Raw genomic sequence first — 11,189 nt, 5'->3', positions numbered from 1 at the left:
TTATTTCTTGCATATAATAGATCAATCAATTATCACATTAAGAAATAAATTTGAATCATTTAAAATATATGAAGATATTTTTAGTTTTCTATTTAGCATTAAGAAATTGAATTCTTTGGATAGTAATAATTTAAATTAATATTATCTTAACCTTGAACATTAAAAAAAAACATAATAATCATTTGGATATTGATGAATTAAATTTATTTACAAAACTAAAAATTGTAAGAGAAATTATACAAGTAGAAAATTATGCATTGATTGACATACTAAATTATATAAAAAGAATTAATTCTTTTCTAAATGTTTTTATTGTTTATAGAATAATAACAACTTTGGTAAGTGTTGCTTCGGTAGAAAGAAATTTTCAAAACTAAAATTAATTAAATTTTATCTAAGATCAACAATGTTTCAAGAAAGATTGAATGAATTATCTTTCATATGGATTGAAAAAGAAATGTTAAAGAAAATCGATTATAATAAACTAATAAATAACTTTGCATCCTTAAAAGCTTGAAAAATAAATATTTAATAAAAATATAAATATTTAATAAAAATATTAATTTTTGTCCAAAAAAATTATTAAACTAAAATAGGTGTTATTTTAAAATTGGCTTTCTGCCTTTAAATAAGTTGGACCGGCCCTGGAATGAAATAATGGGAATTAAAGAATTTTGGTGAAAAGTATTCGTGGAAACTAATTTTCCACTTTGGGGGTGTGGTTTTTAATTTTTAATTAATCCTAATCTGTTAATTAAGATGCTAGGCAAAGTTGGCATATCGTGGGGTGTGGGAAGATTGAAACATGCAAAAATAGATGGATGGATGGATGTGTGATGGGTGAGTGTGAGTGCAATTGGGCCAGGTGTGACTTCTTTCGAACATTTTTTTGAATTTACTTTTTTTTTCTTGAAACAAATATCATGGTATCTCTCATGATCCGTGCCTGTCGCTCTCAATAAAATCTTACATGCCGCACCATTTTACACCACTATGCTATGGGTTTTTCTAAATTCACTTCACTAGTATTGATTTTGTGAATAAGACAAAAGAAAGCTATATTTTCTTTCCAAAATGAAAAAAAAAATGAGAAAAAGCAAGATTGTGAAAGAAAAATACATAGTATTCTTTTATCCTCTTTTGAGAGCAACATGCTTATTTCATTTCATTTAGAATATATAGTCATCTCCAAATTAAAATAGATGAAAAACATTTTTATACTAATTCAAAATATTTCTTTTATTTCACTATTTTTAAGAAAAATATTTATTTTTTAAAAAAATATATTCAATTTTTCAACAGATCTTAAGCATGAACGTGGGACTTTTCTACAACTCTCCTCGATGTCAAATTTTTGTCCAATAAGTCAATTTGTAGGCAAGGCAGATTCAGCAGACTGGGGTTTACACGTGTATGTGAGACTTAGTGGCTTACTATGCAATATGCACAACTCATTTTCAACTGTTCCCAAGTCAAATTATAGAGATCCAAGTTTTATGTACAAGACTTTATTGTTGTGATAAGGACCGGAGGGAGTATTTGAATGAATGAAAATAAGGTACGATAAATTTCTCTCCACTTATTTAGTGGAATGAAAAAGAAAGAAAGAAATTACATGAAAAACATTTTTATACTAATTAAAAATATTTTTTATTTCACTATTTTTAAGAAAAATATTTATTTTTTAAAAAAATATATTCAATTTTCAACAGATCTTAAGCATGAACGTGGGACTTTTTCTACAACTCTCCTCGATGTCAGATTTAACATGTTAGCCCTGTGGTTATTTTTCTATTATAGTCTTATTAGTCAAACTAATGCAAGATAATATAGCAAATCAATCATATTACTCAAGCTTGATCTGTTTCAGTGTTAGGCACAAATCCATCCATGTGCATTATTGAATCAACAAGTTCAAAGGGTCCAAAAACCAATATGAAGTTCAAAACAAACCAAGGCAATTTTTAATCAAAACACCATTTTCGACAAGGAGGAATAATTGCGAAGGATGCCAATTACATCACTGACAACAGCATACTTATTACTGCAAAATTGTTACAAAATAGAGGCCCATAACAAATAAATGAAAAACAGAGGCATAAATGTTGTAAATTAGAATAAAACATTATGCCAGACCTCCCATGAAGTTGAAATGAGGCAAAAAAAAAAACTATAATGAACTAATAACGGTTCCAGTAGGTTCTACGTCTGAACCAGTTGTAATCAGGCAAACGCTGAATAGGACCCATGGCAGCAATAACAACATCCTGCAAGAAAAACATGTGATAAGATAAAAAAATTCTAAAGACATGACTTGGTGTCTCTAGTCTCTACTACTAAATAGTAAGGATACGTTTCAATAATTACCTTGTCATAGATAAATCGATTGGCAACACGTTTAATCGTACTGGCATCAACAGCATCAATTCTAGCAAACAATTCAGCAAACGGGATTCTTCGACCATATGTGAGTAACTGAAAACATGAACAAATAAAAGAGTGAAATATCAAAATGGCAGTGGAGCACATATTGAGAGAAAGAGGCTTAGTACAGATTGCAAAAGAAAATTGTTAATAACGACATTAACACAGAATGTTACAATCAATAGGCTGTTTACTAAGTAATGATGCTATACAGGTGCCATTTTCTAAGAGTTTTGTTTATCACTATCAAGTATTTCACTATCATCTATCACAGTTCAGCTTGAGGTATTTGTGAAATAGCAAGAATTAAGGGGACACATTTGTTTCAAGGAATCAAGAAATATTCCCAGGAAACTAAACTAGGAAATATCGCTTTCCCATGTTTGGTATAAGTGTAAAAACATTCCAAAGGATATAAATTACTCACAATTGTCTTGCTTCTTATTTCCATGGAGAATGGTGGGCATAGTGGATTCCCATGGAAATTAAAGTTATATTCTACAATAACTATCTATCCCTACTTTATTCTTCCGCATTTCTTTGTTAACTTTTATTTTAAAATTAAATAAATTTCAATTAAATTATAATAAACATTCTCCCATGCCCCTCTTACAACCTGTTTGATAAGAGAAATAGGAGGGGGGAGAGAGGATGGAACTAAGTTGGGTTGTTTGGTAAGAGGGAAAGAGAGTGGAAATAATTTTAAAAATGGTGGAATCCACAGGTATTTCTCACCTATTTCCACTCATTTCTCTATTTTTCTTCAACCAAATATTTCTAATTTCCACTTAATTTCTCACCTTTTTCTGTTCACCCTTTTATTTTCATCCATCCTATTTCTCTCCTCTACCAAACAGGGCATTAATGAAGTTATGTGTAATATCTTATTGGGTTGTTCGATAAGAGGGAAAGAGTGGAAATAATTTAAAAATTGGTGGAACCCACTGTGGTATTTGTCGCCTATTTCCACTTATCTTTCTATTTCTCTTCAACCAAACATCTCTAATTTCCACTATATATCACCTTTTTCCATTCACCCTTTTATTTTCATCCATCCTATTGCTCTCCTCTACCAAACAGGGCATTAATGAAGTTATGTGTAAGATCTTATTGTACCTGACGGCCAATATCTTCAGCCACCGGGCTTGTTCCATCTATGTGTAGTAGCAGTGAAGATTTCAACTGCAAAAAACAAATTTATAAGTGAATACAGCACTATGAACAAGAAACAAAAATGCGTTGACAAAATGAAAGTAATACAACATTCAACTAATTTATGATAAAGATAAAAACAAAAAGTAATGTAAAACAGCACAAATATTTAAGGAGTATAAATGCACATCAAACAATTCAACAACCTTTGGGCATACCAAAGGCTATATACAAAATCAGCCAAAATGATTGTGTTGGAGGCAATGTGAGCAAGAAACAACATACATTGGACTCATAATTGTTAGCATATTTTTTAGGGGGTCAAACTTAAACATAAAAAAATTCTGCTTAAAAGAAAATATCAGCACTATAATGCAATTGCAAACTGAACTTAGTGCAGATAAAAAGATATATGGTAAACATTTTTCCCTACATTAGAAAACAATTTTCAATCTTATAAACAGCAAAAAGTGACACAAGAAATGGAAAGGCAATGACAGAGTAAAATGCTGTTACACATTCCACTAATAACCTATGAATCATGTATAACTTTATATTTTTCTAAACTTGAACAAACTTTTAATCCAGTATCATTAAATAAGAGGAAGTGACTATCAAATTAATTTCCCATCACACATACATTAACCATGACCCATTGATTCTATGAAATTGTATTGCCACTGCCAGATCATGTCAGTTTTACAACTCATGCATTAATATAATCTGTATACAGGTGTTCAATGAAGACCACACATTATGTCATTAAAGAAAAAGCCAGTTACAGAACAAATACCATAACCAGTTCCATTTATCTGAAATTTTCATCATTCAAAATCTGCACCAGTATGCAGATGTTATATCCAATCATCACATATATAATTTAAATCCAACCCTTTACAAATAAAATTGAATGTTTTAAAAAGGAAACTAGCTCAAGAAATATATTGTGGCGGTAACAAATTTAAGTTGGATATAAGTTCTTCATTAGAAAATTGCATGCAAATAAATAGTGTAGATGCAATATGCTAAACTTATCAAATGCCTACACAAAATAACTCCTACCATATCTTGGACAATAAATACATCCATTCATAAGTGAAGCTTCATGGTACAAAGTACCGGCCAAATTCCATTGTCACATTCAATTAGCAAGCCCAGGAATCAGTACTTGGAGTAGAAACCCACCTGATTACGAGCACGTGTAACATCATCTTCTGAAACGCGATAAGCCAACTTGGTTGTCTCATACATTATAGCATAAGACAAATCATCCAAGCTATCAGGCTGAAAACACAACAAATTAAGGAGAGAAAAATGTTTATAATGAAGATGTGGATATAAAGATAAAGAAACTAAGCGCCAGAGTATACATACAACATTGTATAACACAACCTAAATATCTTCTCTTTCAAACATCAGACAATTAGATCATCCATCACATATGCCGAGACACTGAAAACCATTACATATGTATACTTGCATCAATGACAATTCCTTAAGAGAAAAGGAGTACAGAAATGAAGAAATAAAGTATTATATTTCAAAAACTGAGTGGGAATAAGTGTTCAACAAGTTTTCTCTTCCTTCTCTCTCTCTCAGTTTATTCAACATGGTATCCAGAGCCATTTTTTCGAATTCTTAGTTCCTTTGCAAGGTCCAGTGTTCTGTGTTCATGGCTTCCGCTTCTTCCAGTTCAATTCCTCAATCATTTCCCAACTTTGTGGCTGAAAAACTTGATGATTTCAACTATCTTCATTGGCGTCAACACGTTGAACCGGTTATTAAGTCACACATATTGCAAGTTTGCAACGTTTCATGGTTAATCCAATTATTCCTCCTCATTATCTCATAGAGGATGATCATGTTGCTGATCGAATCAACCCTGATTATGAAGCCTGGGAGGTCCAAGATCAAACGCTCCTAATATGACTGCAGTCAACTCTTTCTAAATCAGTGTTGTCGCGTGTTCTTGCTTCAGATCATTCCTATCAGGTTTGGGATAAAATTCATGAGCATTTTAGCCTACACACGAAAACTCGAGCACCACAGCTCCACACTGCCATGAGAGCAGTTACTCTTGACGGTAAAACAATTGAGGAGTAATTGTGAAAAATCAAAGGGTTTGTGAATGAACTTGCTAGTGTTGGTGTACCTGTTCATCACGAGGAATACGTTGAAGCGCTACTTGAAGGATTGCCGTCAGATTACGCGTCGGTGGTTTCTGTTATCGAAAGCAAAAAGCGAACTCCGTCCATCGCAGAGATTGAAGCGTTGCTCTACAGACATGAAACTCGACTCATGCGCTACAACAAAGAAGCACAGGTGATGAACTCTGCTTCGATAAACTACATGCAAACACCTATAAAACTGGTGATTCTAGTGGTAGTCGTGGTGCCTTTTCGGACCGTGGTGCGGGCCATGGTGATGGACGATTTGCAAATTTTCAATGTCAAATATGTCTTAAATTTGGGCACGCAGCTAATGTTTGCCATTTTCGGTTTGATGTGACCTTCCATCCTCATGAATCTTTAGCTTTCATTGATCCCACTACATTATAGCCTATCTCATACTCTACTGGTTCAGTCAGAACCTCAAACACCTGGGTTAATCCGAATTCTAAGAATCCTAATCCAAATCATAGTCAACCTAGGGCCATGCTCACTAGTTCAACCTCTCAAGGGAATGAGCTAGCTGGTACCACCTGGATAGGAAGATGGGGGTTCCATTGCTGGAGAAGTACCCAAGACTGTACTGCATTTCTCAACAACTTATTCAGCAGCTAGAGGTGGCAACAAATGGAGATTGGGAATGACAGTTCTAGTGGCGGAGATTACTTTTGGAGGGGGAGGAGATGGACATGGCTGCAAAATATATGGAGGATATAGAGGAACTAACAGTACAAGTCCAGCAACAAGACAATTGGATTTGGGAGGGGGATCCAAGTGGGAGCTACACAGTGGGGAATGCTTACATGTTGCTCAATCAAAATATGATGTATGAAAATCATGACGAAGTATTTACTGCACTATGGAAGCTAAAAATCCCAAGTATCACATTTTGCTTAGAGGTTGATTCGGGATAGATTGCCAACAAAGGTTAACTTGAGGAGAAGGAACGTGGAGCTGAAGGATGTCTGCTGCCCATATTGCAGAATTTGTGATGAGGATGCGTCTCACCTATTCTTTAGCTGTGTCAAAACCATGCCACTGTGGTGGGAAATGTTGTCTTGGTTAAGCACAGCAGGCGTCTTCCCGGAAGCACCAAGAGAGCACTTTCTTCAACACTCATACTTCAATCTCAATGGTATCAGACAACGAAGATGGCAAACGTGGTGGATTTCTCTGACTTGGTGCATATGGTACCATAGTAACAAGATAGTCTTCTCAAATGAAAGCTTCAATGGTAAAAAATTGATGGATGATGCACTGTTTTTCTACAGGACATGGCTTAAAATCTGGAAAAAGGATTTGACATCCCTTTCCATTCCTGGTCTAGCAACATCAAGGCTGGGTTTTGTGTACATGGGGGAATTGGATTATAGATTTTTTTTTTTTGTTGGGATCCTAGTTTAGATATAAATCTATGGCTGCCTAATACCTGCACTAAAGCTTGTATTAGGACACCATAGCTCTGCACAAAATGACTCTAGGATGTATATACTTGTACTGATTTATTTGCTATAATATATAATACATACATATTTTGCCTATCAAAAAAAAATCCTTGACTTTTTCAGGCAAGTCTTAAAAGAAAGTATCACACGGGCTACCTTGTTTTAAGAAATACCTCAATAAGAAAAACCACACTAAGTCTTACCTTGGCAACAGCATAAACACCAAAAAGACCCGTGTCCTTGTAATTGGTGTTGAAAGCCATAATGCTCTCAGCAACTTCATTAATGCCAATTCGCTGTGCTAACTCCGAACTGTTTATAGTCAAAATGCATTCAGTTAGTATCAGGGAGAGAATTTTTCCTTTTTCAGGAAGGGGCGTTCAAGTCACATACCCCATGTGTTTTCCACCTCCTGCTGTCTTATTCCAAGAACCCAAAATAGCTTGCATGACCATGAGAGGAATTGAATCGGGATCCTTCCAAGATGCCCCTTCAAAAGCCACAGCATATTGTGCTAGGGGAATATCATCATCAAGCATTCTAACCTGTTTTAAGAGCAACACAGAGAGAAATTAGTTATTAAATTTACCATAAAGATGGGTTCAAATGCGCTCCACACAAACATTCTTACCTCAGAACCAGTAAAAATAGCTGGCTCTTTAGCAACTAATTGAGATGTGGTAGTGGGATCCGTTGACAACTTGGTAAACAACTTTTTCACTTGTTCAACAATGTCTTCATGCTTGACAGCTCCAGATGCAGCTATCACCTTTGAAAGAAAACCCACACAGAATATAAGTTACAAAATGACCGTGTCTTCAGAGTAATTACACACTAACAAGAATACACATACACACATGATCCTATTAATTTTCTACATACCATCCTAGGAGCCGCATAATGTGTCTGAATGTAGCTCTGCAAATGGGCTTTGGTGATTGTCTTAATGTTCTGAGCAGGTCCAAGAATGGTTCTTCCAAGAGGAGTGTACTGGAATGCGGTGGCGTGTAGGTGATCAAAGATCACTTCCTCAGTTTGACCCTCAACCTACATGCAGTTTCACACAACAAACCTTTTAAAAAAATCAACATCGTCAGCAACAACAAAAACCTCATCCCACTAAGATTCCACAAAATCAGCATCAAAAGAAAAAAAAAAAAGTTTAATTTACAAACACCATCAGTATAAAATACACTTGGTCCATTAACATTTGATCCCTTTATCTTGTCACTATTTACTAATACAAAGTGACTGTAAGATAAACTCCAAAGATTTAAGTTAAATGCACTACCAGTATAAAGAGTTTTTACATTTCTTCCCATCACACATCGCCATGTATGATAAGTTTGTTAACGATGATTTTTTATTAGTTAAGACTCTATTTACTAATATGACGTGCCTACAAGAAAAATTCTAAGAATTTAGGTTAAAATTCAATCACACATGATTAGTTGATTACACTAACAATGCATAACAATTAAAAAGAGGGTTGTGGTACCTCCTCCATCTCCCGGAGAATGACTTCGCGCTCGCGGCTGATGCGGTTTTCCTCGAATCGGGAGTTCTGGAGGATGTCGGCGAGGATGTCAAGGGCCTGGGGGACATCCTTGTCGGTGACCTTGGCATAATAGGTGGTCTGCTCCCTGGAGGTGTAGGCGTTGAGGTGTCCTCCCATGTTCTCGATCTCTTCCTCGAGCTCACGCGCGTTGCGCCTCTCGGTGCCCTTGAAGATCATGTGCTCGAGGAAGTGCGCGGTGCCGTTAGTCTCCTCGGTCTCGAACCGAGACCCGGCGTCGATCCAGACGCCGACGGTGGCGGTGCGGGCGCTGAGGGTGGACTCGGTGGCGATGCGGAGGCCGTTGGGGAGCGTGGTCACGCGCGTCTCGGGGGCGGAGAGGATGCGCGTGTGGTCCGAGAGGGTCGGCCGGGGGGACCCGTGCTTGAGGAAGCGGGGGTCGGGGTTCTCGAGCAGCCGGAGCTTGGACTTCACGGCCTCGGCAGCGCGGTCATAGATCATGGCGGTGGGGGGAGGAGGGGCGGGAGGGGAGGAGGCGGCGGGGGCCACGGCGGTGGAGGCGGAGAGGGATCGGAGGGAGGAGAGGGCGGAGGCCCGCCGGTCGGAGCGGCGGGCCGCGGAAAGGAGGCGGTTGAGGGACATGGCTTGGCTCCGCGCTCGCAGTCGGGTCTAGGGTTTCACGGTGGAAGAGAAATCGCGAATATATATATGAAGTGGAGAGGAGAGAGAGATAAAAGAAAGTTGGGTGTGGAACGAGTATTCTAGTTCTCGAGAGACTGGGGACAAATTCACAATAGTGATTAGGGACAAGAGAGAGAGTGTGGGAGACTTTTTCTTTTCATTATTAGGAATAAAATTCTTCTTCATGTAACTTAAAAAAGGAAATATATTTTTTACCATTATACATTGTAATTGTTGTAGTTTGTAATACAGTATCCAAAAAAAAGTTGTAGTTGTAATATAAAAAAGAATAGAAAAATTGTCTAATATAAAAATTATTCAAAAATAATAAAAAAATAAAATAAATTTAACATTTACCATTATCAATTGAATATAATGTTAAAGTAATAAATTAAATATTATAAAAAAAATGTAATACAAGAGACTAAAAATCCAAACTAAAACCCAAGAAAGAAAGAGACAATAGATGCATCAATCAACATAAATAAATAATTGAACCCAACCAGGAGGACTATTAAAAACATGAACCCCATCTAAATAACTCCTATTCATGTTTAACCAACAAATTTGTAACTTATTGGCCTCTTGAAGGATATGGTTGCAACAGATGATATGAACGTTCTAAGCCATATCAACTACCTTATTGCATAGGGAATAGCAACCACGATTTCGATTGCATCCCTCCCTTGAGAACTGCACCGCAATGGACAAATCCAAGCCATATGAACTGCACCGCAATGGACAAATCCAAGCCATATGAACTGCACCGCAATGGACAAATCCAAGCCATATGAACGTTCTAAGCCGTATCTCCTTGAACACCCTTCTCATTAGTAATCTTTAGCCCATAATAAATGGCCCACAATTCAGCTTAAACCATTGAACATGTCGCAAGTTTATTGGTAAAGGCTATAAAAAATGCTCCAAATTGATCATGAATTATTCCCCCACAAGCAGCTCTCTGGCCAGCGAAGACTGCGCCATCACAACAAATTCAATGCTTCCTTTTATGAGTGCACAAATTCTTCAAGAATTTTGTATATTTTGAAATCTATTTGATAGCATCCAAGAGGGGAATATTGACTTCCACCCTTCTCAAAGTCTCAAGAAGATTAGAATCAAGCTTCATTTTCCTTGTAGGAATGGATCTAGAAGAATCAGGCAGAGGAATATCTTTTTTGTGCAAAATTTGTTTTGGCACTATCATCAATTTTGGCACCAACATCTATGGGCTTTGGAAGCTCTATGCCACTCCTCAAGGTAATAGCACTCACATTCCCCTTTGGATTGATAATTAGCTATGCGAGAATATTGTCAAAACTTTGTTGCTGCTACCGGTTGACAGTTGTAGCTAACTGTCCAATCTGAGTGTGCAAGTCTTGGATGGTGGCACTCACATTTTGTTGAAACTGAATGTTGTTGGTGGCCATTTGCTTCGTCAGCTCCTCCAAGGAAGGTTAAGAACTGCTATTTTGCACAGGTTGTGCAAGTGTATGTGTAGACTGCTGGAATTGTTGTTGTTTGAATGGAGGAGCTTAGTATTTGCTGGTGGAGGGTTGAAATTGTTGTTCTTGTTGTGTCTACTGTTGTTGTTGTGGACTAGGACCATACTGTTGAACAAATAGCCTCGGTTATCTTAAGAAGGGGTGAATTAATTCTCCATTAACAAACTTTTAACCCTCTTCTAAATGATAGGCTCAGAATGCAAAAGTAGAAGCAGCAATCAATTTAACAATGCTCTTTAAACATGCAAGATAAAATTGATTGCAATAATATAAATGAGATAAGGGAAGAGAGAAATGC

General features: G+C 36.5%; 1 protein-coding gene across 1 annotated transcript; it reads right to left on the bottom strand.

Moving 5' to 3' along the window:
* Positions 1 to 1,875: 1,875 nt before the first annotated feature.
* On the bottom strand, positions 1,876 to 9,505 carry LOC114395824 (probable mitochondrial-processing peptidase subunit beta, mitochondrial). The gene is made up of 9 exons (XM_028357684.1): positions 8,688 to 9,505; positions 8,072 to 8,236; positions 7,821 to 7,958; positions 7,583 to 7,734; positions 7,393 to 7,501; positions 4,762 to 4,860; positions 3,541 to 3,606; positions 2,368 to 2,475; positions 1,876 to 2,267 (listed from the first exon to the last, which is right to left on the bottom strand). The coding sequence occupies exons 1-9, from the start codon at positions 9,345 to 9,347 to the stop codon at positions 2,181 to 2,183; spliced, it is 1,584 nt and encodes a 527-aa protein (XP_028213485.1). The 5' UTR covers positions 9,348 to 9,505; the 3' UTR covers positions 1,876 to 2,180.
* Positions 9,506 to 11,189: the final 1,684 nt, after the last annotated feature.

The sequence above is a fragment of the Glycine soja genome, chromosome 18 (genome assembly GCF_004193775.1).
Source record: "Glycine soja cultivar W05 chromosome 18, ASM419377v2, whole genome shotgun sequence".
NCBI classification, from domain to species: domain Eukaryota; kingdom Viridiplantae; phylum Streptophyta; class Magnoliopsida; order Fabales; family Fabaceae; genus Glycine; species Glycine soja.
This window is presented reverse-complemented; position numbering and strand designations above follow the sequence as displayed.